General features: G+C 35.6%; 5 protein-coding genes across 7 annotated transcripts; 3 read left to right on the top strand and 2 right to left on the bottom strand.

Moving 5' to 3' along the window:
- The first annotated feature begins 540 nt into the window (after positions 1 to 540).
- Positions 541 to 1,914, top strand: LOC109017023. The gene is made up of 2 exons (XM_018999352.2): positions 541 to 1,181; positions 1,338 to 1,914. Exons 1-2 carry the CDS (start codon positions 800 to 802, stop codon positions 1,838 to 1,840), a joined length of 885 nt encoding a protein of 294 aa, XP_018854897.2. The 5' UTR covers positions 541 to 799; the 3' UTR covers positions 1,841 to 1,914.
- A 976-nt stretch (positions 1,915 to 2,890) lies between these two features.
- LOC108982700 (glutathione S-transferase T3-like) lies at positions 2,891 to 4,079 on the bottom strand. The gene is made up of 2 exons (XM_018954138.2): positions 3,648 to 4,079; positions 2,891 to 3,540 (listed from the first exon to the last, which is right to left on the bottom strand). The coding sequence occupies exons 1-2, from the start codon at positions 4,077 to 4,079 to the stop codon at positions 2,998 to 3,000; spliced, it is 975 nt and encodes a 324-aa protein (XP_018809683.2). The 3' UTR covers positions 2,891 to 2,997.
- A 4,199-nt stretch (positions 4,080 to 8,278) lies between these two features.
- LOC109009679 (uncharacterized protein ycf36) lies at positions 8,279 to 12,753 on the top strand. Of its 2 annotated transcripts, none has more exons than XM_018990256.2 (4): positions 8,279 to 8,850; positions 9,052 to 9,080; positions 10,337 to 10,393; positions 11,302 to 11,528. In XM_018990256.2, exons 1-4 carry the CDS (start codon positions 8,352 to 8,354, stop codon positions 11,338 to 11,340), a joined length of 624 nt encoding a protein of 207 aa, XP_018845801.1. In that variant the 5' UTR covers positions 8,279 to 8,351; the 3' UTR covers positions 11,341 to 11,528. The 2 variants fall into 2 exon arrangements, with proteins under 2 accessions (XP_018845801.1, XP_018845800.1); XM_018990255.2 differs by lacking the exon at positions 11,302 to 11,528 and adding an exon at positions 12,334 to 12,753 and having other exon boundaries at positions 8,280 to 8,850.
- Positions 12,754 to 16,418: 3,665 nt separating this feature from the next.
- LOC109009680 (protein REVERSION-TO-ETHYLENE SENSITIVITY1) lies at positions 16,419 to 19,941 on the top strand. 2 transcript variants are annotated; one of them, XM_035691344.1, is made up of 4 exons: positions 16,419 to 16,671; positions 18,531 to 18,984; positions 19,283 to 19,536; positions 19,604 to 19,941. In XM_035691344.1, exons 2-4 carry the CDS (start codon positions 18,676 to 18,678, stop codon positions 19,770 to 19,772), a joined length of 732 nt encoding a protein of 243 aa, XP_035547237.1. In that variant the 5' UTR covers positions 16,419 to 16,671; positions 18,531 to 18,675; the 3' UTR covers positions 19,773 to 19,941. The 2 variants fall into 2 exon arrangements, with proteins under 2 accessions (XP_035547237.1, XP_035547236.1); XM_035691343.1 differs by having other exon boundaries at positions 18,549 to 18,984.
- Positions 19,942 to 20,584: 643 nt separating this feature from the next.
- LOC109009668 lies at positions 20,585 to 23,821 on the bottom strand. The gene is made up of 6 exons (XM_035690619.1): positions 23,680 to 23,821; positions 22,930 to 23,000; positions 22,814 to 22,851; positions 22,214 to 22,723; positions 22,065 to 22,128; positions 20,585 to 20,671 (listed from the first exon to the last, which is right to left on the bottom strand). The coding sequence occupies exons 1-6, from the start codon at positions 23,819 to 23,821 to the stop codon at positions 20,585 to 20,587; spliced, it is 912 nt and encodes a 303-aa protein (XP_035546512.1).
- Between the last annotated feature and the right edge of the window lie 3,421 nt (positions 23,822 to 27,242).

Genomic DNA, 27,242 nt, shown 5'->3' on the forward strand with positions numbered 1-27,242 from the left:
TTTCATATCTAAGAGCATTGGCAATGGCCTAGCCATTGCCAAGTCCAAATTTTAGCTAGAATGTTAGATTTTAGCTATAATATGGATTTGTAGATACATTAGTCCACATTGGACTAGCTATCTTGAAGTTCAAATAATAATAAAATATTATATATATAATTTTTTTTTTTTTTTACAAATACAGTTGATATATTAATTAATAACTTTATTAATAAAAAAGATTATTATTTTTCAAATATTTTTTCTCTTAACCTAATTATTGAATAAATATATTTTGTCAACCATTCACCCAACAATCACATATATAAACATACCAACATTTCTTCTACTCAACATTTACATTTAGAATTGTAGTTGAATCTAACAAACATGCCAACAACTTATTATACCAACCAATCACCATCTATAATTCTTGAATGAACTAATTTGTAGCCAACCATTCTTCTTTTACCAATTTTTTTAGTTGTAACTACTAGTTGATGATCAAATCCTATAAATAGACTCATCCTCTAATTACACTCATCAAAAACCAAACTTCCTTCCTCCAATTCTAGTTTTCTTCCCTCAATTTACTATGGATCCCTCTTCAAATTTTGATGATGATTATTCTGATCATGAGTTGGATATGATGCAAGCAATTGCAATGATATCCGAGGGAACATCTTCTACACCTCGTCGTACTCCTCAACGTCGTAGATTCATCAGACGTGATTCATTCGAAGGTCATCAACGCCTTTGAAATGATTACTTTGCTGAAACACCAATATATCCGCCATATCTTTTTAGGAGGAGGTTTCGAATGAGTCGTGATCTTTTTTTACGCATACATGATACAATAGTCTCTCACGATGATTATTTTGTCCAAAAGAGAGATGCCAGTGGGAGGCTTGGATTGTCTTCCCTTCAAAAGATGACTGCGGCAATTAGGATGCTAGCATATGGGGTCACCGCAGATCTAATGGACGAGTACATAAGAATCGGAGAAAGCACCGCACGGCAAAGCATGAAAAAATTTGTTAAGGCAATTGTCTCAATTTTTGGGGGTGAGTATTTGAGATCTCCAAACAGCAGTGATATAGTGAGGTTACTAGATGCCGGACAAAGACGTGGATTTCCAGGTATGTTGGGTAGCATTGATTGTATGCATTGGAAATGGAAGAATTGTCCTACTGCATGGAAAGGTATGTATTCTGGTCACGTGAATGAGCCTACTATTATTTTAGAAGCTATTGCATCTTATGATCTTTGGATATGGCATGCTTTTTTTGGTTTGCCTGGGTCGCATAACGATATCAATGTACTTGATCGATCTTCTGTTTTTGCTGCGTTGGCCGAAGGTCGTGCTCCTCCGTGCAATTATACAATCAATGGTCATGAATATACAATGGGATATTATCTTGCAGATGGTATATATCCTTCGTGGGCAACATTAGTAAAAACAATTCCATCTCCTCAGGGAAATAAGAAAAAACACTTTGCCGCTTGCCAAGAGTCTACAAGGAAAGATGTCGAGCGTGCATTTGGAGTACTCCAAGGTAGATTTGCAATTGTGCGTGGACCTGCGAGGTTTTTTCGTCCTGAAGTACTAAAAGATATTATGTACGCATGCATTATCTTACATAATATGATCGTTGAAGAAGAGCGGCATCTATATCTTGGGGCTGAGCAATTTATTTATGAACAAACGGAAGAGACTCCAAATGAGCCAATTTCGCGTGATAATATACCTGAATTCATAGAGTTCATTGCACAACATCATCGAATTAGAGATAGAAGCACTCATAGTCAACTCCAGACCGACCTTATCGAGCATTTATGGAATATTCATGGTCGTACGTAATTTGCATTTATGTTTCAAATTTATAATTTAGAATTTGAAATTCATGTAATTTTTAATTCTGCATTCAACTTTAAGTAAAGCTATGATGTTAAATTTCTAATTTCTCATGTTGTAAATCTTCAACATTTACAAATATTCCTCAGTTTTTAGAAATATTCATTTACATCCATTGTTATGTTTTAGTGATAGCATTTCAATCGCATCCATTGTTATTATGTTTTAGTGATAGCATTTCAAGATGTGAATAAATGAGAAACGTCCCCTCTCCCAATGTCTAAAACAAAAGAAGAAAATTTAATAGCAACAATAAAATGTCCAATACATAAAGCAAATTATAGAAGAAAATATATATGAGCTAAAATAGAAGAAAATTATGAGCTAAAATAGAAGAAAATTATCCCAAAAACAGTTTACAAATAGAATACAATTATCCCAAAAATAGCTAAAATAGAAGAAAATTCATCCCAATGCCCAATACCCAATACAGTCCACAATTATCCAAAAAACAGTTCACAAATACCCAATACAGTCCACAATTCATGCCAATACAGTCCATAAATGAGCTAAAATAGTCCACAAATTATCCCAAAAACAGTTAATATATATAATAAAGCAGTCCACAAAGCAGTCCACAAAGCAGTCTATAAATTGAATTTAGCAGTCCACAAAACAGTCCACAAAGCAGTCCACAAATTTGTACAAAACAGTCCACAAAACAGAATATAAAGCAGTCCAGAAATTCCCAAAGCAGTCCAGAAATTCCCAAAGCAGTCCACAAATTTCCAAAGCAGTCCACAAAGCAGTCCACAAATTTGTACAAAACAGTCCACAAAACAGAATATAAAGCAGTCCAGAAATTCCCAAAGCAGTCCACAAACAGTCCACAAAGCAGTCCACAAATTTCCAAACCAATCCACTAAATACCTCAAAACAGTTCAACAATACCTCAAAATAGTCCAACAATTATCCAAAGCATCTCACAAATACCCAATACAGTCCACAATTCATCCCAATACATTGCATAAATGAGCTAAAACAGTCCAGAAATTTGTACAAAAACAGTTCAGTCCACAAAACAGTCCATTAATTTGTACAAATGAGCTAAAACAGTCCACATTAGATCACTAACAGTCCATATCAGATCACCAACTAACTATTTAGACATCTCCATAAGCAGTTGAAGGAGATGTAGATGTACCTCCGGAATGGGATCTCCATTCCTCAAAAATCTTGAGTTGAATACTGCCGAAATACTGCTGCTGCATGGCATTCATGCCACTTAGATCTAGCAGCATCATCTTTGCCTCAAACTTCCTCTTCTTTAGGTCAAATACCAAAGATTTTTCTATTTCTCCCTTCAACACAGAATTTCTACGCTCTTGCATGGATGTCGCTCTATCCTCGGTCATTTTAGCTAAAGCAATCTTGATCTCACCATTGTTGCCTTCCATCGACTTCCGCTTCTTCTCCTTTTCTTTCTCAGCTTTTTTGCCTGGAGGTCTCTCAGTTAGAATCTCCACGTCATCGTCGGCTATGTCCACAGCAACTTCACCAAACACTTTTTCTGGTGACCTTCTCTTTTTACCAACGGTGGAGATGTGCTGTTGCCATTTTGGTTGGTGTCTTAGAAGACACCAACAGTGCTCCATTGTGAAATTGGAGCCTACCATCTCTTTGTACAACATCTTTGCCTTCTCAATCTACAAAAAGTGAAGGAATATTTGTTAGTTCATAAGCAAGTCTATCACAAATTGCATAAATGATGGAAGATGGTACATACCTTATCTTGCTCCGTGATACAACATACCTTGTCTTGCTCCGTTGCACCACTCGGGTGCAATGACTCTACTTGTGCTAGAAATGCACAAAATTTATTTGTCCATTTTTGAATCGTAGACCATCGATTCATCAAAAAACCCTCAGAACGGTTGGCAATGTTGGATTTTTTATATTCATGGTAAAATGAGGTAATTCTTTCCCACAATTGACTAGACTTTTGATCAGTACCCCTTATCGCATCAATGCTAATGTTGAGCCAAACTGAAACGAGGAGGTTATCCTCTTCAACAGTGAACGATGCACCTCTTTGAACTTTTTTAGATGGATGCCTTTGTTCACCGTCGTTAGGGATTGCTTGGACAACAACATTACCATGTTGCGTTGGGGCGCTATTACAACCTCCTCCTCCACTTTGCAATAGTGTAGTGAAGAAGGGGTCATCATCAAAACGTGTGTCCATCCTTGAAAAGGGTTAAATTTTCAAGGAGTCAGAACATTGGACAATATTCAAGTCGAATATTAAATATTCAGCACCATATTGTTGTATTATATGGTATCTCATAATGGAATGTTGTAGTATCTTAGCATCATCAAGGCATCTCAACATCATATTGCATAAACAAAGGAAATTGAATAATGAAAACCAATGAGAATAAAAGGTACAAGGGTTATTTTGTGTTCTAAAAATATTAAAACAGCATACATCCATTCCATAATATATATGATATTATATTATGGAATGTACAGCAAACAACCATTTAAGGTACTTTATAATTACTAGGTGTGCTTAATTTACATATGATAGGCTTGAGAATAGAATTTTTCATTATATATATACTCCCCTTTGACAACTATATAATTATTCATCAAATAATTACACCACAGATTAATGGAAGATCCCCTCTCTCTGAAAACAAATAATAAAGCGCACGGGAGATACAGAAAATATATAGAACAAAAGCTAAGGAGCAACTCCCAAAGCTTGATTCCTGTACGACTTGTCCCTATCGATCAAATATATTTTCTTCCAAGGGAGAACCTGGCATTGCAGTCTGCTGGTAATGCAGAAGAAAGGAAAGTAATATGTTTTGAAGTGTTGAATTGGGTGGCCCCTTAGAGCTGATATCCGTGTCTCTAATCCCATCTTACATACTGATTGCTTTAAGCCTCTCCACCCTCTACTTGTCTAAATAAAGAGAGAGGCCTGACTTTGTTGAATTTGTTCTTCTGTTTCATTAAATCAAATTCAGCTGAACTGTATCAATGCTCTTTTTTTTTCCTTGTCAAATTCATATTTAATATGCTATTGTGTTGGATTGGCCCAAGCCTTCTTTATGGAAGAAACAAATACGTTTAAATATTTTAAAAGAGGAATGGAAAGGAATGAAGAGTAAATAACTTCGTTTGGGTGTGAATGAATGGCTATGAATACTTTTATAACAACAATACTATACTATTATGCCCCTGCTAAGTTATCTGTTTTCTATTCATAAATTATGTTTTATTGAGATAGACTGTCAAATATCAATTTCACTTGAGAATCATATCAAAATCACCCTAACTCCATAATTTATAAATTTATTTATAATAGATATATATATACTTTTAAGTGGTTTTGGTGAAATGAGGGAGAGGGAGGGAGATGTAGTTTTTTGAAACAATGTGTAGAGCAACATAGCTTATTTCATTGAGTCATGTGCTTATAATATAGAAATTAAATTCTTTTAGACATGCATGACCTGGAAGTTATTCCATTAAAAGCCATAGATATTAACATCTTTGCCTTCGGTTGGTTTTGGTGAAATGAGGGAGAGGGAGGGAGATGTAGTTTTTTGAAACAATGTGTAGAGCAACATAGCTTATTTCATTGAGTCATGTGCTTATAATATAGAAATTAAATTCTTTTAGACATGCATGACCTGGAAGTTATTCCATTAAAAGCATTAGATAATAAAATGTCTTGCAATTGTAGTTCTTATTTCATTGAATCACAAAGTACACACTAATGAGTAAAGGAGAGAAGAAGAAGAATCAAATGCTAGATTTTGAAATGTTTTGACATAAATTCTAGGCATGTATGATGTTCCTATTACAAAGTTCAATACTAGTTTGAGTTCATACGTACAGACCATTTGGCCTTAATATCTTCTAACTAATTTCAGCACACTAACAGTCCATTTTTCAGTTGATGATCAGCCCTTACATTTGATGGAACCCAAGTGTAGTCATCAATTAATATGGTAGTCAATTTATGTGTCTTGAAGTTATATGAACACAGTCAAAGATTTGCAATAACAGAGGCATAATCACAACAATTGCACTCAGAATACCAATAACCAACAACATTGCACAAGGTTTGAATCCAATAAATAAAACCCTCATAAATCTCCACAAATCACGTCTATATATACAGTCCACAAATTCTTATAAAAAAAAATATACATCCCCAAATAAATATTGTATAAATTGCAAACAATCCGCAAAACAGCATCATCCATACCTAAACCTGGACGTGGGGAACGATTGCAGTTCACGAGCGTGCCACACTGTCCAGTGATTGTGTTTGCCTCCAACTCTGTTTTTGTAAAACCCAAAAATTTAATCATGTGATTACAAAGATTTCTGAGTGTGTGCGTGTTTAAATAATCGGGGATGTGAGACCCCGTGAGTAAAACAGAGAGTGAGTGAGAAAACTTACCACCAGCCGACGCTTCCAGTGAGGAGAAGACGAAGAAGACCTGCTTTGTTTCGGGAGTTTCGGGAGAAGGCGTAAAATGGCGAGAAAGATAAGAGGAGAAGAGGGTTTCGGGAGAAATAAAGAAAAGGGTGAAGAAGAGACGAAGAGGAGAGAAAGAAAGGCCGGAAGAGAAGGAGAGAATGAGTTTTGGGAGAGAAGGTTCGGGAGAACGGGAAACAAGGGCGACGACGAAAGGATTTCGAATGGGTTTCGGGAGAAAGAAAGAAAATAAAGAAGAAATCGGCTTCGAAGGCTGAAGGTCGAAGACGAAAGGAAGATGAGTTCGGGGGAAAAAAAAAATAAAGAGGAAATGGGGGTTTCGGGATGAAGACAAACAAGGGGAAAGAAAGAAAGAAAGGAAGAGAATGATTTTCGGGAGAGAAAATAAAGAAAGAAGAAATGTGGTTTCGGGAAGAAGATAGGGAAAAACCGAGGGAAAAGTTTAAGCGGGAGCAAGAAATTATTAAAATAAACATTTCGCTTGTGTGCAGTAGCTCGCCAGACTTGGCGAGAGATGAAGAAATACTGTAGCTATAATGTTTAACTTTCAATATTTAGCTAGGCCGATGTGGGCATTTTTTTCTCTTTTTACCTTTAAGTTAGACTTGCATTGGCAAATGGCTAGTCCATTGCCAATGCTCTAAATACTCAACTTTCAAATCATTAAGACTAATCATTAGGCCTCATTTGTTTTCAAAAAATATCTTATCTCATCTCGATTCATCATTATAATTTTTTTAAATTTCAATACAAAATAAAATAAACAATTTAATTTTTTCAAATTCTAAAATAAAAATAATATTAAAAAATATATGTTAACAATTTTTTATTTAATTTTTTAACTTTAATCTCAATTCATCTCATTTCATCTGTAAAAACAAACGAGGTTATTATTTTTCAAAACTTCTTTACATGTGAGATTTATAATATTTTTTAACTTAACACTTATTTACACGTGAGATTAACAATATTTTTTAATTTTTTATAAATACATCTAAATTCATCTTAGGTGAATTTTATAAAATTTATTATATTATCTCAACTCATTAATATTCATAGAAAATTTAACTCAGATTAATATTCAAATGCAGCTTGTTCCGTGCAAAAAAAAATCAATGAGAAATGTTTAAGTTGCAAAAGAATTTTATAAAAATAAATTAAGAAAAGATTGTAAAATTAATTTTATTATAAAGTAAATTTAATAAATTATATAAAATTATATCAATTTATGAATTTATTTATGAAAATTCTCGCTTAAACACTTGTCAAAATCAATAGATAGAAAATCATATCATCACTGCCTAGTGCCTATTAGTTTCTCACCGTTATGCCAATGGGCTAGTTATGAATTTCGGGATAAATATATTTTGTACCCTTAAACTATCAAAATCTCTATACTTTATACTTCAAAAATATTGAAACTAATATATATTGCATCCACAAATTATTAAAAATTAATATTTTATAATTTCATCATGATCCGATGATCACGATTGTGCTGCGTTACTAAAATTGAACAATTGAGAGTTCCTGTTTGAGAGTAGTAATTTAAGATATGAAGTGTAGTTTGAGGAGGGTTGTACTCTACCCGTGCAATTTTCATCGCATGCAATAGGGAAGTATAAAAAATAAAGACGAATAATATTAGATATAGTTGTAAATTATATAAACATTATATATATATATTTTTTAAAAAAGAATGTAATTTATCATTAAAATAAATTAATTATTTTTATATAAATTTCATACATGACACTTTCTAAATATCATTTTTCTTTATGTATTAACTCTCCAAGAATAGTTAAGTTCTAAGCCACCATGTAAGTAAATCTTAATTAAGATTCTAAATTTGACACTCGAAGATGATTAGAGGATCAAACTGGGGACTGGGAAAAAAATAAAAAGGAAAAGAACCAGAAAAAAGAATCTTCCATCTTGGATATAGCGAGTGACCCAAGTGCAGACTGAAAAAATTTCCCTCAAGAGTCAGAAGTCATGGCCAGATTCTTGCACTCATCGCCGAAACCACCCCAGCTTTCCCTCTTCTTTCCCTCCCCATCCAACTTCCTCTCACCCATCTTCTCATTCCCGAACCTCAGTCTCCAATACCACCACCTCTACAACTTTAAAAGCTCAATTTCCAAAACCTTCGCATCATCCTTCAGAAATGGCAGACCAGAAACAGGGTGCCCTGTTCCACTTGAGCAACAGCCCATAAACGAGTACCAGACCCTCTCCACCTCCTTCCCATTCTCATGGGCCTCCAGCGACATTGTTGAGTATAGCTCCAAATTGTTCGTCACCGGCGCTTCTTTTGCGCTCTTTATCGGCCTCCCCGTTGCCTGGTTCGGCACCGTTGGGCCCGAAACAGAGCCATTTAAGCGGATTATCTGCTCTGTTTCAAGTGGGATATTGTTGGTTACTCTTGCCGTTGTGAGGATGTACCTGGGTTGGGCTTACGTGGGAAATCGATTGCTCAGTGCCACAGTTGAATGTAAATGCTCTGCTTTATTTCTTCTGCTATATTGATTGTCTTCGTTTAATTAGTTTCTACGAATTTTGAGGGGAATGGAAAACCTTGAAATTCTAAGTTTTGGGCTGTTCGGACTGAGGTGATAAGTTTACTTAGAACACTGAAACGTTTTTTTTTTTTCTGGGTAATTGATAGCGTAGTTTTCTTCCTCTCCTTTTGCAGATGAAGAGACAGGCTGGTACGATGGCCAGGTACGCATAATTCTTGTTTGTTTTTCAGTGGAATACGATAGAGTTTGTGCTTCTTTCTTTACATCAAATTTGATCGCCGAGAGAACTGAGGAGTGTTTAGGGGAGGAAATATGATTTTGATTTATATATTTTTCACCTTAAAATACTCGTCCACCTATAGTTCATAAAACCTCATTTCTAACGAGAAGAAGTAATTGGCAAATAGAGTTTTCAGCATGTTGCTTACTTTTATTTCGAACTGGCAAGATTGAAATGCTTATCTAGATTTGGTTGGATAATAGCATATGTAGTTGCTTTGCATAGATATCGATGAATTCTTGAGATGTCTAATTTATTTTCTTTTAAATTTGTTGGTTTCTTCTAAATATTTTCTAACAATCTTAAGAAATTCAATAAGAAAAAGAAAATAGAGAAGCCTAGTATGCCTTAATCAATAAGCATGCTCCCCCTCCATTTAAACAAAAGAAAAAAACGAGTGTGGTCTCAAATACGTAATCATAGAGGCAGTTTAGGGATGGCAGTTCTTGAACAATTGGATTAAAAAAATTTGGACTTTTTTTTGTGGGGCTGAAAGAGTTGTTGCAGCCATGTGTGGCAAATCCTTTGATTTACCAACCTAACCTGACGGTTCAACCAACACCAGCCTGAAACATATGCTGTTGGTCAGAAATAGCCTGAGGGATCAGCTTAGGTGTCTGAAAAACTATGCCCCTCGACCCCTACAGTACCGAGTTTGGTGGTAGTATGCAAGATCTTTCACCTCCGCTGCCAGATCTGGCTATGATCTAGTTGCAGGGTGCTCTAACTTGCACCCCAGCCACCACCTAGCCACTACAGATGAACTGAGTAATCATCAATTGATGATTGCCAGCTATGTAGTCTGGGATCCATTTGGTGAATGGTCGGTTCGGGGGATCATTCCTGAGGTCAGCACCCGTTGGTTTAAATCCAAGGCTTACTAATCATTGCTCTTTCATTCCCTTGATTTTGTTTTTCAAAAATTGGAGGATAGCTGCTATTGTCAATATTTTCAAGGGTTTAAATTATCAATAAATTTTGGTCACCCAGCTCTTTGTTATGGTTTATCTGATTTATGACTTCTTATACAAGTTCAAGAAGTTTGCCGGTCAGTGTTTCAGAACGATTACAGTTGTAATGCAATTCGAGTGCATCTTTACTGTGTCATTGGATATGATTCATTGCCCACTTTTATTTTTTTATGCACTTTTGAAGCTTAAATTGACTTTCCTCAACAGATATGGGTGAAAACTGCCGAAGTCTTGGCACGGGACAGGCTCCTCGGTTCATTTTCTGTAAGTTGCTCATTTACAGACTTGGTGTAGTTGTAATGAATTTTGCCTTTTGATGCTGGAGGCTCTTGTTTAATATGAATCAAGCAACATATGATGTATGAATGATTATTGTGGACCTGATACAATTTATTTTGAAAGTTTGTTTTGAGATGGTAAGATTATTTCTGGTGAGCACTTCATTTGTGTCTAATGGTTGAATTACAATGTATTGTGCAATAGAGGGAAGTGACCATTTAACCCTGCCAACTAACAACTAGCTGATGGTATTTATTTTCTTGGGGTTATAGAATTTTTGAACTAGAAGCCATCTATACCCATGCATGATGGAGATGGAGTCTATAATTATTGGGGTGAAAGTTTTTCGGTCCAGACTGGAAAACCGACTGGACCGGACTGAATTCACCCCTACTCGGTCTCGGTCCATGGTGTCTCCAAAATTCGGTTTTCGGTCCGGTCCCAGGGTGTGGTTCTTTTGGACCGGACCAGACCGAAACCGTCCGAATCACTTACATATAAATATTTTTATATACATAATATATTATTTATATAGTAGTTGTATAATTTAATTATGTAATTTTCTCTAATCTATCACCATTGACCATACAAAATGTAAAATAATATATGCTATCAATTAACTAATATATGATACAATAAATCATAGGATAATATGGAAGACTACAAGAACATTCTCATGGAAGAACATATGGAAGACTAAGGCCCCCCTAAAGCTTCTTTTTTTTTGTATGGACAGCTTGACTAGGGAAGGTTCTTACGTTAGATAATCTAAGAAAACGCCGATTGATGGTATTGGATTGGTGCTATATGTGTAAGAAAAGTGGGGAGTCTATGGATCACGTATTATTGCATTGTGATGTAGCCATGAGCTTATGGAATGATATCTTTGCTAGAGTGGGACTTGTTTGGGTAATGCCAAGAAGGGTTGCTGACTTTTTGGCCAACTGGCAAGACATTTGAGGTAATTCTCAAATTGCAGCAATGTGGAAGATGATACCGATTTGCTTATGGTGGCAAGGCATTTGGGGAATGGTTGGAGTTTTGTGGATCGTGAATGGACAATGGATGAGATTAGAACTGTTTTTCTTCATACTTTATTTTTTTTTGTAAGTATGATTCATACATTATTCCATTGGTTGATTGTAATAGACTTTAATAGCATGAACATACATGATTTTCTTGTATCTTTAGACAGTCATGCATAGGTGTGGTTCTTGTATATGTCCCATGTGCTTTAATAAAATTCCTATTTACTGATAAAAAAAAATGTAGATACATGCTCTACTAAAGTACTAAGTTAGTAACTATTAACATCATAATTATAATTGTAATTAATTATTTTTTTAATGAGTTGGTTACATACTCCATATTAAAGAGCTCACTTAATTTTGATTTTACTAATTTAATTAATTTTTTATATTAATTTATCTACCAAAAAAAGAAAAGAGGAAAAAAAAAGTTCCTAGCTAATATGGATCGGTCCGGTCTAGTCCAGTCCGGAAAAAGGACAGACCGAAATTTTCAGTCTGTGACCCCGGACCGATTACACCCCTGACTCAACTATAAAGATTCATCCATGCATCAGCATGACAGCATTTTTCTGAATCTTTTTATCTAGTATTGCTAATTAGGCAGTGCAAAATGGAAGAGCCTTTCATGTGCCATGACTATTTTTTAGTCTAAGGGTAATCCATCCTCCAATCTACTCTGGCATTACAAATGTCTATGAACACCAAACCACGCACTAATCTTACAAATGTTGGAAGTCATTTTTCCTTGAAGTTCCTTGTGCACCTCTCTGGATGAATTTATATTGGAAAACTACCATAGTAAGACCATATTATACTTTTTGGAGAAAAATGAAACAACAAATTTCATCTTGGGGTGAATTCTAGCTCACATGGGTTCCTTTTCTTCTCCAACAGGTCAAGCCGGTGTTGAGCAGATTAAAGTTTACTCTTGTCATTCTTGCTGCATCACTATTTGCGTGTGCTCTTTTCCTCACCGACATTGATGGGGACCAAAATGTATCCAATATAAGATCAGGAAATGCCAGTACTGGTAGGGTAATACCTGGAGTTTACAGTGATGAGTCTGCAAGAGCATTTGAGCCAGACGAATTCTGTGGTGAACCTGGTCTTCCCTAATTGTGAGTCATGAAGCTGATTTTAGTTTCCATATTATTACTGGATATTGTTCAGTATATAGGCAGAAGCATATCTTTAGATCCCATATTGCACAGTTCATATTGTTCCATGGTGCCCCATGTAATTACTGTAAAAATCAAACTGAATAGATTATATGTTAACGTATAATATTAAGAAGGTTATTGTATCCTTGAGCAAGTCTCCTGCCCATTTTAGTTCCCCTATTTTTCTCCTTGTTAGATCGCAACTAGCTTCCCTCGAATCCGTACCTCCAAGCTCCTCTCTCAACCTCCATTTTTCAAGGAAAAATGACAGTACCTAACTTATTGCAGAGGAATACCATGATTATATCACACCCCTTATGGTTACAAACATTAAATCCAAAACCAAGATGTAAATGCTAAAAGATTAAGTTACAGCCTTTCAACTAAAACCAATCTAGTGGGAAATAAATATTCAATATTAGCTGGAAAGCCATAAGCAGCACCCACACCTATTTCTTTATAGCAGACAGCTCCACTACAATCAAGAGCACTTGCAGCACAAGGAGTGTCTGGCTCCATCCACTCTACATGCACCATGTTTCAGTCACACAGCATTATTAGCTCAGATTTGGTAAACAATCAGCCACTTTATTAGTCTCCCTAAATACATGCAGCACTTGCTTGGAGAGATTATGTGACAAGAACATAACTCCTCAACACACCAAGGCACAACAAAGACTCAAGTTTAGCATCATACAACAAAGTCTCAACCCATCCAACAGAGCTTTAACTTCATTTATATTGCTATAACCAACCTTCCCATTACTACTTGTACTTATTTCCTGGAAAACCAACAAACCCTTTTTTACCTCCTCCACTACCTCTACTCCCAATAATCCATCCCCAGGCTATCCATTGATGGAGCCTCCACTTGAAATAGAGCTATTAATAGCTCAAACCAAAGCCCTCTCTTGGGATGATAATCAGTCGAGATTCCCTCTCTCGGCCTTGACTAGGGTGGGTTTTCTTTCCTTTACTGACTCGCCGAGAATTGATGAACTAGTAGATCAGGCACTCATTGACAAAGTACTTGGTGCCTTATTCGCATCGATTATTCATACCACAGAGAACTAAGTGTCTTAAACCGTTTTATTTTCCTTCCCAAGAAAAAAAAAAAAAAAATCTTAATCAATTTGGATCTTCTTTAAAAGAGATATTACTCTTCTGAATTTTATCATATTCAATCATGCTAATTAATATGGTGCATTTAAGTAGCTTCGTATGTCATCACTTAAATGAAAAATTAATTAAAATAGATGTTGTAACGCTCTAATAGAATGTCCAAATCACATGGTCTATATTCTAAAAGGACTAGTCAATGATATAATTGTAACTCTATTGGAACTTTATAAAAAGTAAGAACTTTTCCTTCTCAAGCAATGTGTGATCTCATTCACTACCTATCCTTATTCTTATCATATGTGGTATTACATGTGTAACTTGGAATAACAGAAACTGACAGATGAAAAATATAATTTCTTCAAAATATCAAATAAAGAAAATTGTTCTTCTTCATCCAAGACGTCATCTTTAGCATCCACTTGAAACAGAGCTGTTAATTAACTTAATTTCATCTGCTGGGCTATGTAAGCCCCAATCTTTGTACTGCTTCTACGCTTTATCTAGGGGTGTAACCGGTCCGGTTTTAGATAAAATCTAGGACCGAACCGGTATGTACCGGTTTTGTATTTTTCAAAACTGATTACGCACCGGTTACCCTCCTAAACCGGTACTTCCTGTTTTACCGGTTTCCGGTCCTGTCCGGTTTTTCAATTTTTTTAAAATGTAAATTTCACAATTTTTCATTAAAAATTTGTTTATAAAAAAAAAATTTGATTTAAAAAAAACTGTTTTATACTTTTATTAATATATTAGACTATATAATAGTATTAATATTAGACTATTGGTATAGTTATAAGTTATATATTAGTATTAGTTATAAACTTTTAGTGATTTAGTATTAACATTTTATGTAATAATTTATAAATTATAATAAGAAATTATTTCATATATGAATATATATGTTATATATAAAATTTCACATAAAAATTTATAATTATACATTATATATAAAACTTATATATATTAATATTTAATATATATATAATATTTTGTATAAAACTTATATATAAAAATATTATTTTTTATTTTTTTTAATCAACCGGTCCGGTTCGATTCAGTTCGGTCCAAAAATCTCGGAACCGGCCAGTTTTTACATTTTAAAAACCGATTCCGGACCGAACCGGTTCAAAACCGGTAAAACCGGTCCGGTTCTGTCCAGTCCGGTCCGATTTTTCGGTTTTTCGGTTTGAGTTTACACCCCTAACTTTATCAATGAAATCAAATCTTGCTAAAAAAATGGCAAGGGCAAATGGAGAGCATAAGAGTCTTGCTCAAGAAAAATAATCATAAGGAGTGGCTAAGCTGTTAATATTCTTAACTTAAAAAAACCAGATTAGATTAGCTGCCAAGGATAAAAAATTAAAAAACCATCAGAGGATTATGGTTAAGCTGTAATTTATTATTAAATCTGTTGGCCCACCAAAGGTTCATGGAAGATAAGGCTCTGTTTGGGTAGCGGCTATTTATTATTTTATAATTATTTTTTATATATTTTTTATTACTTAAAAAGAACAACCACGTGATATACTGTTGTGGTAAAAAATTACTTTATTTTATCTTTAAAATCAGATTCGATTAGATTGGCTGCGGAAGAAACACTTTACACTACTCCCACAGAAATATTCTACCGAATTATGTTTTTATTTTTTTAATTTTTTTCTTTTTATTTAATGGTTAAGAAAATATTTTATAATAATTTTATAATTTTTTTTATTTTTTTTAAAAAAGTTTAAAATGATTAAAAAATATGTGAAAATAAAATAAGAGAAAAATGAAAAAAACAGTATTCGGTACCGAAGTTTCGGTGGAGATAGCAGCGCTCTCGGTTGCGGAATATCGACCTCGTGATTAAATTAAAGTCTACGTTTTAATATGGTCGGCGCCTACCACAATTAATGGCTGTCATGGAAAAAGCCTTCCAACTGTTAGAAACATCACATAAGTATTAGTATTAGTAATGTCTTCTATATTAAAGACGGTAGACATAAAGATATTTTATCAAAATAAATTTATAAATTGTCGGTAGATTTATTTTATAATTTAATGTTTTATGTTCATTTATTAATTTATTCTTATATATTTTTTTATATAATTAAAAAAAATTTTAATAGAGAATATTTATGTTTACATTTAGATTCTATTTAAATATTGAGTTGAGTTAAAGTAAATTGAATTTTTTATGAATAATAGTGAGTTAAGATAGTAGAATGAGTTTTATAAGACCCTCCTAATATAAATTTAGATGTATTTAGATGTTAATATAAATTTAGATATATTTATAAGAAGTTGAAAAAGATTATAAATTCTACGTATAAATAGTATTGAGTTGAAAAAGTTTATGAGTCTCACGTGTAAAAAGTTTTAAATTGAGATAAATTTAATAATTTAAAAATTAAATGTCTGGGGGTTAGACTGAATTTAAAATTAGATTGAATTAAATTGATTTTAATTTAATTTTATTTCAATGGGGCCTTAATATTGATAAAATAAAATAAAAATCAGATTGGCTTAGGTGAATTGGTAATACACTGTAAAAACTCTCAAATTTCCACCGATGCTGGTCATTACGGAAGAAGGAAGGCACAGATAGCTTTTTCAAAAACCAAAAAACTGAATAAAGTTGGGGGTGATGTATATGAGGACCCACCAATGAAGCGAAATTCAGGAATGGTTCATGCATCTTGCCCTCCTTTCATCTGCTCCTTCGGTTCCAAGACAAAGAAAACTCTCAACTTTATAATATCATTAATTAAATGAAGAAAAAGCAAAGTTTTTCATCCATTTTTTGTCAGAATATATCATCTGGCTGCTGGACAATGAACAACGACATCACCACAGCTGCTGCTACTTCTTCTTTGCCAACCTCGAGATCTTGGTCTCTGTCTTCCCTATCTTTTTTTCCCACCGGACCCATTTTCAGACTCGGCCTCTGGATCATTGCCGCCTACAGGTTCGTATTGCAGTAACTTTTGTTGCCCTTTTTATCTTTCAAAAGACTTGAATGCGTTGTGTTTGGGTTTGGATCTTGTTCTTTTTCAACGTGTTCTGGGATTTCTTGAAAACCCATCCGTGTTTCGTGTGGTTTCATGGCAAAATCCCCAGGAAATTCCTGGTAAAATGGAATTTAAGCTTCCCACTTTCTATTTTTACCCTTGGTTTTATTTAAAGGTTTGACTTTGTCTTGCTTTCTCTCATCGTTGACAGATTTAATGAATATACTTTTTGGCCATTTTCGTGAAGAAGTAGAACCATGTCGAAAAGACAATCTTTTTTTCGAATGAAATGCAGACAGGTCATATAATTACTGTGCTATAAAACATTCATGCAGCTAAATGGAGCCATTTGTCTTATTACGGTTAGATTTTTTTTTAATCGTTAAACAAAAATATCAGGCAAAAGTCAAAGCAAACGGGACATATACAAAAAGCATCACCAGTGCGTGCTAATTACGATTTGAACTTATTGATGAAAACTTAGCGCTCTACTCTAGGATGCAGGCAACAGCTTCATGTTTTGTAAATGAGAGAGTTTAGACCAAGGAGCACTACATATGAGAATGTTGCTGACTTGCAATACCGATCTTTTTTGGTATCGATGCTCTTGACCAAATACCACTTCTTCTTTTTATCTGTTAACGAGGGGAGTATGCCATTGGTTTTGGAACATATTATGGTAGAGTTAGTACAAGAATAATGGCTTAAGTCATTAAATCCATCCCTTTCTATCAGTCAAATGATTAATCGGTTCAAGGACAAACAAGAAGCATAAAGATGTGAGTTGATGCTGTTTGACACAGTAGCTGGCATGTTATTTGCTGTTGTTAAATTTGATTGGGCTTCCTTTCGTGGATGTCTTTGAAGTTTTTATGAAATGGGTTACTCTAAGAATATGCTTGGTTTGTAATACCTCGAATTGAGTATATGAAGGTGATGATGTCTTATTAAAAAAGATAGTGACTGTAATCCCAAATTTTTCAGGAAGAAGTTTTTGTAATTAATAATGGTTCTAAAAGGCTTCCATTGTAACATTGACTAACTATTTTGGAGTATAAGCCCAAATGCAGTTGAGCTTTTCTTGGGCTATTAAGAATGGTATTGGAGTCAATCATAACCAAAAGTATGCAACTTAAGTCATGCCATGTCAAAAATGGTCTGACAAGGACATACGGATTTAAACGAGAGAGATTGTTACATCCCAGAATGAGTATAGGAAGAATGATGAATCCAATCTCATATTACCTCAGAGAGATAAGTTCTTGCAGGGCATAATGATTCCAAGGAGTTTCAACTATAACCTTCACTTGTCATTTTGGAGTAAAAAATTGAAGGTGGTTTTTCCTTCGGTCACTACACGGTTGGTGTTTCCACCATTGTTTTCATTTTTGTTAGGTGTGATTATTAAAAAAAAAAACAAAGATGTATGGCAATTGTCTTTGGAACTAGCAATGAGTGTCAAATCTAGTAGGTGGGATAGCATTTGTTGGTGTGAGAACATGTTGAAAAATCTAGTAGATTTTGATTTTCTATACATCTTTTTGGGATTTGTCGGGATTTTTTGCGGATGCAATGACTGCTTAAGCTGAATAGGGAGATGCTTTTCTATTTTTATTTGCTCTAATATTAATTTAGTTGTATGCTTTTCATTGTAGATGTAGGATTGGCAGTGTTGGAATTAGCGCAACATCTTGTTTAGATTATTTTCCCACATACCTTCCAATTTTTTTTGTTGTTTTATATTCTTCTCGAATCTCCACCACAAACCCCCCCCCCTCCCCTCCCCCTGGGTTTTTTGCCCTTAACATGGCTACAGTGTTGTTGTATATTGCAGAAATAGTTCAGCCATACTGGTGAAAGAATAACCGATTTGTCAGGTTTGCTTCTTTGGGACAAAGAGAATGCTCATGTTTGTCATCTGACATATAGATGTTTCTTCGAGGGAAGTTGAACAAAGCCATATGCCCTACGGAAGAAATCCTAATATGGAGTTAACAGCAGCTTATGATGTTGAACATCTGAGTTCTACCCAAAGGATTCAGCATGAGTTGTGGCCATTAGGAGAGATTGTTCCAGAGAAGGCTAAGTTTCCATGTTGTTTAGTTTGGACTCCACTCCCAGTTGTCTCGTGGTTGGCACCTTTCATTGGGCATGTTGGCATTTGCAGGGAGGATGGAACCGTCTTAGATTTTTCAGGATCCAATTTTATAGGTGTTGATGATTTTGCATTTGGTGCTGTAGCAAGATATCTTCAACTTGATAGAGAACAGGTACAGTCCCTTTTCCGCCCTTTTGAACCATTTTGGTGCTCTCTCTCTCTCTCTCTCTCATCATCAACTTTGAGAAGCACTCGTGGCAAATAGGAACATTTGAAAAGAAGAGGGGATGGGCTAATGTTTCCTCTTTAGCCCATCTCCTGATATTGTGATGTCACTTTCTTTGGATGAATTGGAATTACAAGTGTCGGTGATTTCCTTTATCATCTTATATAAAGTGTTAATCTTGCTTGTTTGTAGTTACCTTTTAGCTATTGTTGCACGAGGAACCTGAATGTGAATGTTAATGCAGTGTTGCTTTCCGCCAAATCTAGCTGGGCACAAGTGCAAGAATGGCTTCCGTCATGCAGAGTTTGGAGCATCAATCACATGGGATGATGCCCTACGGTCTAGCATCCGGTACTTCGAGCACAAATCCTACAACCTCTTCACCTGCAACTGCTATTCATTTGTTGCCAACTGTCTGAATCGGCTCTGTTACGGTGGATCAATGAGTTGGAATATGATAAATGTGGCAGCTCTTATACTATGCAAGGGGCGTTGGGTCTGAATCGGCTCTGTTACGGTGGATCAATGAGTTGGAATATGATAAATGTGGCAGCTCTTATACTTAAGATAGCATGTCAATCTTAAGATCTTTTCTCCCGTTCATACTGGTGTTATGCCTCGGCATTGGCATGGCTGGGTGGCAATTCTTGGTCGGGCTGCTATCCTTCTCAGTCCTCCTCCTTGGATGGTTTCTGATGGGTACTTACTGTGTTAAAAATGTGTTGGAATGCTAGGTCATTTGCCATTGATGTCAAAGAGTTTTTAATGGAGGAAACTCGATAATACAGTATGGGTGTCTCTTCTATAAGCTGTGTTTATGAAAACAGTTTGCAATTGAGATGCTGTAGGTTTTCTGGAAAGACCTCTTGACATGATGAAGTAATGGAAGAAAGTGTTCCTCTATTTACAATTAATAAACATAATTTTCACAAAGAAGCAATTGTTACATCTTGGTCATGAAGATTGAATGCTGCTTAGTAATCATTATAATAATGTGTAGCTTGAACATAGGAGCCAAGTTTAATTGGACTAAAACCCATAACTCAGGAATCGATAGAATTCACATGGAGTATTTTAGCCATTTTACATTATGTTGACAATTAAAATTATCAAAATACTCTATTCTACATTGAATGGAATATTATTCATTGAACTTAGTGTGCAGAGATTCCTGTCCTTGGATTAGAGGCTAACATTCTCACACCTTTTGCCGGTCAAAATGCAGGCACAACTGCAAAAACATCAGATCAGAATGGCTTTCTTGGCCTAAAGCTCACGTATGGAGTTATGGAAAAAGACAAGTTTGTCAAGCAATGCACTAGCATTAGTTGGAAACGATTAGGAAAATGAATGTAAAGATGTGTCTCAATATCAAGGTCACAAGCAAAATCGTCCTATTATAACCAGTGCCTGATTTTGACCAAAAGTAAACAACAGACTTGTTTAGCATAGAAAACCAAACCAGGAAGCTCCATCTCTCTGATCCATCTTTGATGCTTAAATTTTAAGCTTTTCCTACATATCTGGAATGTTGATAAATATATTTTCATGCTCCATAATTGGGGGCCTTCCAAAGCTTGAAGGCCACCTCGTGTATAAACCGATCTGCTGGTATGGCAAGATTTCCACCATGCTGCGGATGAACAGGAAAGAGAAAACAGTAAAGGAAAAATGTATCACATAGAGAGCAAGGCATTAAGGCACCATAGAACATATATCTTAAACAATCAAAACCCAGACCATTATAACTCGGGAGGAATTGTCAGTAAGAAAGTCTGAATATAAACAGGCTGAGATGTAAGGAACTTACAGAAACCACTAATATTTGTACATAAAAGACTACATACATAACCTCAAAGACTCCACCTTGTAGGGAAAAGGTATAAATCTAGCAAGAGCACTAGTGGACACACAGTAGCAGAAATACAATAAATTTCTAAACGCAGTCAGCTGTTTCATATAGACAAGGTTTACTATGTCCAAGAAGGCAATAACATTATTAGAAGTACATCTAATTCTATGCATTTGAAATAAATATTTACTAGAGTGGAAATTCTTATTAAGATAAAACCCTACATTTTGTTTAATGGCAATGAACTCTGGAAACTGTGGAAACACAACATGATTAGGCAAACCATAAAACTATAGGGACACTCATTTCTCTCCATAAAAGGCCTAACAGGAGGAGTGAGGTAACCAAGGTTTTGAATTTCGTTCCGTACCGGCTGGTACGGCCGAAATTTTTCGTACCGGTCATCCGGCCGGTATAGGAACTATATACATTTCGTATTGGCTTAAATTTCGGCCTGTACCGACCTCAATTTCAGCCGGTACCGGCTGATATTTCGGCCAGTGTTTTTTTTTTCTTTTTTTCTTTTTTTTTTCCGTTTTTTCAAACTATAAGTTTATTTTTTAACCCTCAATTCAGACTAAACTATTTATAATTTATATATATATGTATTTATATATAATTTATTTATATATGTATTTATATATAATTTATTTATATATAGACTATTATTTTGAAATATAATTTATTTATATATCGACCATTCCGAAATGTTATCCCGAAACGATACCGGTACTGAAATATTTCGTTTCAGTGCCTTGACCGGTACAACGTCCGGTACGGTATTCAAAACATTGGAGGTAACTCCTTATAAAGACCAGGATGAGTTTGTTCCTAAGCCACGTGAGACTTCTCAACACGCCCCCTCACGTGTGGGCCAGTATTTTCGGTACCATCATCGTGGGTAGGTCACAGGAGCCCATCATCGATCATAGGTTAATCTACTCTGATACTATATAGAGACACCAATTTCTCTCCATAAAATGCCTAATATGAAGAGTGAGGTAACTCCTTATAAAGACCAGGATAAGTTTATTCCTAAACTATGTGGGACTTCTCAACACATATTTTTTTTTTTATAGGTGCACATCATAAAACATCTACTCCTAGATAAGATGAGATTATATGTGTGATGGCTCTAGTCTGTACCTCCTTACAATCTTTAAATTGAAAACACCTTTGTCATATACTTGCGGGTTACACCATATTGCCATTGAGCAATCAACATAGGGAAATGATGCCTGTTCACAAATTAGCTGGAGCCTGGAGCTGTAAGAAATGGCCTGTGCATTGCTAGAAAGTAGAAACCATCAAATGTTTACTCACCTAACATCTTGCCGTTGATTTTCTCCTCTCATGGTGTAACTTTGACGAGGGAAGAGCATTAAAAGATCAGATTTTTTCTCATCTTTAGTAGTTAAAACTGATAAGTTGGGATCATCGTCCTCTGGGACATGGCCATAGCTCATCATGAGGGACAAATGCAGGCGGGAACCAATTTCGGATCCAGGTTGGGCTATCTTCATTATATCTCCAACCAAAGAATTGACATACTCCATGTCCTTCGCAACGGCCTTGTTTTTCTCACCACTTACCCTTCCACCATCCCCTACATGCACACAAACTAAATCATACTCGCTTGTCTCTAGAGTCTTCCCTTCTTTAAATCCAAGCAAGTTTAGCAACTCAGACGCCACAACATCCGCTGGTACTTCTGCAAGGGAATGCAGGTTTTTAACTAGGTCATTGGATTCCAACACAGTTAAGCCAAGTTTGGCACCAAAAACTTTCAAACTTGAATTTTTTGTGATTATAACAGCTTTCATTCCCATGAACCTGAAGTTAGAAAGCACATAGATTGACATTGTCTAACTACAGTTCAACTTATTTGACAAAAACAACAGAAAATCAAAGAGCAAATAATACCTCTCTGATATTGTTGGCATTTTAGTGTTACTGTGAAGCTGAAAACACGAAGAGATTATTTTTTATACTTTATCGTGTAACCAAGACCTCAGATGCTTCCAGTATGAGGATCTCACCTGATCGGTATAAGCTTCACAAGCATCCATCAATACTGCAAACTCTCTAACTACTCTGTCATCCTCACTTTCTGCAATCTAAATCAAGTCAATCTCAATTATCATAGATTTACCAACTTTTTAAAGTAAATTGAGGAGGAAACGGAAGCCGAACAACCATAAACAGAAGTAGCATGAGGTGAATTAAATTGGGTCGCATGCAAAGTAGATTATGCTGTTTTTAGACTGGTGACAATATTGCAGACTTCGTAAAACTTCCACCCTCAAGAGCTCTATTTCTAGATTTTGGGCACCAATTGAACTCCTGCATGCAATAGGTTGGATAAACCAACCGCCTCTAGGTAAAGCTGGCAAACCCACCGCACAACATAAGCTACCTACGATTGGGTTGTGCATATGGAACCTGCTTTTTTATTAACTTGTTTTCCCTTCCATGCATACGAAGAACTCGATTAGAAACAAATATTACAACTGAATTTTAAAAATAAATAAAAAAAGTGGAGATTTTTACCAACCATAAGGTTACAAATTAATCATAGTAAAATAGCAAAGTTTGTCTTTTGGACTATAGACTAGCACCTTTTAAAAAAACTTGAAAGTTGTAAATTGCAGATCGATGGTTATTCGTTTAGCTCTGAATGAGACTGATATATCAATTCAAACAAAATGAGAGAGAGAGAGAGAGAGAGAGAGAGAGAGAGAGAGAGAGAGAGAGAGAGAGAGAGAGAGAGAGCAAGCGAGCGAAAAAACCATAAGGAGGGGCGCTGGGGAGGGTTAAGAAGCCACATGAAGCTTTTGATGCGAGAGAATGGAGATGATAATGAGATGGGCCGATGAAACGGGCCAACCCATTACAGTACAACACCAATGCTCGGCTTGGCTTGCCCGCCATTTCTGATTTTCCTCTCTATCTTCTTCTGTGTTTAGAGGCTTAACCGAAACAGAGAGATGCTTGTCACTTTGGGAAGACTGAAGAGGTTTCATGCACACAATATTATCCACGTGGAATTTGATGGGAGGAGGTTATTTTTTTTGTTTTTTGTTTTTTTTTTCCTATCTCTCACAACAAGATAGATTCATTCATAAATAAAAAATAGTTCTTACAAGATTAAGAAAAAACTAAATTATGTTGTACATCATCAGCTAGTGTAAATTAAAAGGAGGATCTTTTTCGTTTTGAAAATCTAACATGCAAGGTGGAATAAAGGAAATAGGTATGCTTCATTCTTGTAAGCTATCCACTGCACAATGGAATGCACGCATCGATTCTAATCTCAATGTATCTTTCTGGTGTGTCAGCTATCGAATGAATTCATCAAAGATTTAATGTCGCTGACTATAGGTTGAATGGTCAAATCTACTACCTTGTCAGGATCATTGGCCCTAAGGGTGAAAACCGACCCCATTGGCGTGGTTTTGGGACAAAACCGACGCCAACCGATGCTTCCTTTTTGGGAGAGGAAACTGGCTGAAACCGGTCGATGGGGAGGAGAAACATCGGTCGTCTCGACACTGGCAATTCTCTGGCAGTTCACGGTCGATTCATCGGCGAGTTTCGTCTTGACGAGTAGAGAGAGAGAGTTGCAGAGGAAGAGAGAGAGAGAGAGAGGATGAGAAATGAGATCAGGGAACTGGGAAGAAGAAGCTTGAGGAAGAAGACGACCTAATTTCTTTTACTTCATTTTTTTTTAATACGTTATGAATAAAACGACGCCGTTTGGTTTAATACCAAACGACATCGTTTCAGTTGTGTTTAAAATACAACCACAAGCTTAAAACGACGTCGTTCTACTTAAACTTAAATATAACAACGTTGTTTTGAGTACAGAATATATAGAAAAAATATAATTTCTTTAATCGGCCGGTTCAGCGGTTTGAACCAGGTTCGAACCGATGCCGAACCGACTCATATTGGTTTTCTCTATTTTCTGCTGCATGCCAACCGGTTCTCCACCGGTTTCGGCTGGTTCTGAGCTCCAGCGGCCGGTCTGAGTCGGTCTAGGTCGGTTTCTCGATTTCTTGTACAGTCCTAATTTTCCCCTTGCAAAGCCACTAATGAATCGCCTGTAATGACTAGTTTTTTTTATATTGTTGTGTCTTGCCTCCTCTAATCCATTGTTCATCGCAGTGACTTCTCCTAGATTTGGGTTATAACTATCAATATGCTTTGTGATAACAAAGATTGGGTAGCCCTCTTTTGATCTGCATAGTGCTGCTGCTGTGCTACCTGTTTGTCTAACTGCTACATCAAAGAATAGAGTGTAATGCCCATTTGGTGTAGCTCTCCAGTCATGGCTTTCATTCACTTTTTTATGTCCCACGCATTACAGTGTTCCTTATAAGTTCTCAAAGTGCTAGAAATAAAATTTTTAAGATTTGGAATTAAAGACTCATGAACAATTTTATTTCTTAAAAACTAAATATTGTCCATAGCATTGATAGCAAAAATTTGAAAGTCTTGCTCCTCTCTAGCCAAAATGTTCAACTTTTCTGTGGGGAAATGATGCATTCAATCCAATCACAAATTTCATGGTTAGCAAAACATGTAATATCCAAGGGCCAAGGTGATTGCCTCTAAAGAATTCTGGTGAAAGGGCAAGTAAAGAACAAATGTGTTTTGAGTCTCTTCCTCATTGTTGCAAATGGGACACTGTGTTTCCTCCTCAGTTAGGGGTGCAAATATTTTCACCAAGGATTTTGTTGGAATTATGTTATTCAGAGTTTTCCAGCAAAACAATTTTAATTTGTCTTGAATTTTAATCTTCCAAAGATTTTTTCAAATGTTTGTTTGAACCTGCGGTGGATTGGAATTAATGGTGATGGCAGCATAGACAGATTTCACTGAGAATTTTTCAAAAGAATGGGGCATCTATATGAGTTTATCCTCCTGTTTGTGATAGTCAGTTTGAGCTAGAGGAATTTTTAGAATTTCAGTCACAGTATCAAGATGGAAAAGGGCTTGCAATAGTAGGATGTTTCATCTTCTAGGTTCTTCCATTGTAAGCTCAGAGATAACTAGGGTCCTATCTAAAGTGATGGAGCTGTTCTTTGGAATTGGCTTCAAATTCAGCTGAGTTGGGATCCATGGATCAGACCACACCTTTGTGCTTGTGCCATTATTTATTTGATAGCACACACTCTGTTTCAAGAAATCTCTTTACTTTAAAATGCATTTCCAGATTCAAGAATCTGAAGCTTTTGGAAGAGTATAAAATAAATTGGAATTTTCTAAGTATTTTCCAAACAAGACAGTTTTTTAAGTGGCATTGCTTTCATTTGAAATGTTTCAACCAATTTTACACATGAGGGCTTTATTGAAATCTGACATCAGTCTTAAGCCAAGGTCTCCTATGGATTTGGGTTTGCATATTGACTTCCAGGATTTGGGTGGGAAGTTTTTTTATTTTTCAATTAGAAATCCCCACCAAAACTTTGAGAAGGCTTTGTCAAATTTTTCTGTGACTGATTTTGGGATCAAGAGAGTGGACATGACATAAGATGGGATGGAGCTAGCAACAGACCGAATTAAAGTTGTTCCACTGGCTTGAGAGAGAACTTTGGCCTTCCATCCTGCCAATTTTTCAAAGATTCTTTCTTGTAAATCTTCAAAATGGATTTTTTTTTAAAACTTTAAAAGAGATAGGAAGTCTCAGGTATTTTATTTTTGAAGAGTTATTTTTATAACCAAAGAGATTCTTAACCTCTATTTTCTTTTGAGGAAGAGTATTCCTGCTGAATTGAATGGATGATTTGCTAGAATGGATTTTTTGACCCGACCAAGAAGAGTATTTTTCCAAATAGTTTTTGAACACTTTAGCATTTTGCTGAGTGGCTTTACTAAAAATAATGAGATCATCAGCAAAAAGTAAGTGAGAAATTGGTGGGCTATTTTTGCAAATTTTTACCCTTTTTAGAAGCCCCAAATTTTCTTCTCTTGTAACGAGTCTTGTTAAAACTTTTGAACCTAAGATAAACAAAAAATGAGAAAGAAGATCTCCTTGCCTAGGCCCTCGAGAAGGATGGAATTATCCACAAGGGTTCTCATTGATAATCACTGAGTAGGAAACAATGGTAGTGCATTCTTTTATCCAGTTAATCCACCTCCTACTGAAGCCTAACAATGTCATAATGTTCAAAATGAAACTCCACTCCATCATATCAAAGGCCTTCTCCATGTCTATCTTGACTGCCATGATACCCTGTCTTCCCCTCTTCTTTTTAAGATGATGAAAGATCTCTTGGGAAATGATGGTATTCTCTTGGATGACTCTACCTGAGACAAAAGCTGTTTGATGAGGAAAGATAATCCTTGG

Source organism: Juglans regia, chromosome 6, assembly GCF_001411555.2.
Source record: "Juglans regia cultivar Chandler chromosome 6, Walnut 2.0, whole genome shotgun sequence".
Taxonomy (NCBI): Eukaryota; Viridiplantae; Streptophyta; class Magnoliopsida; order Fagales; family Juglandaceae; genus Juglans; species Juglans regia.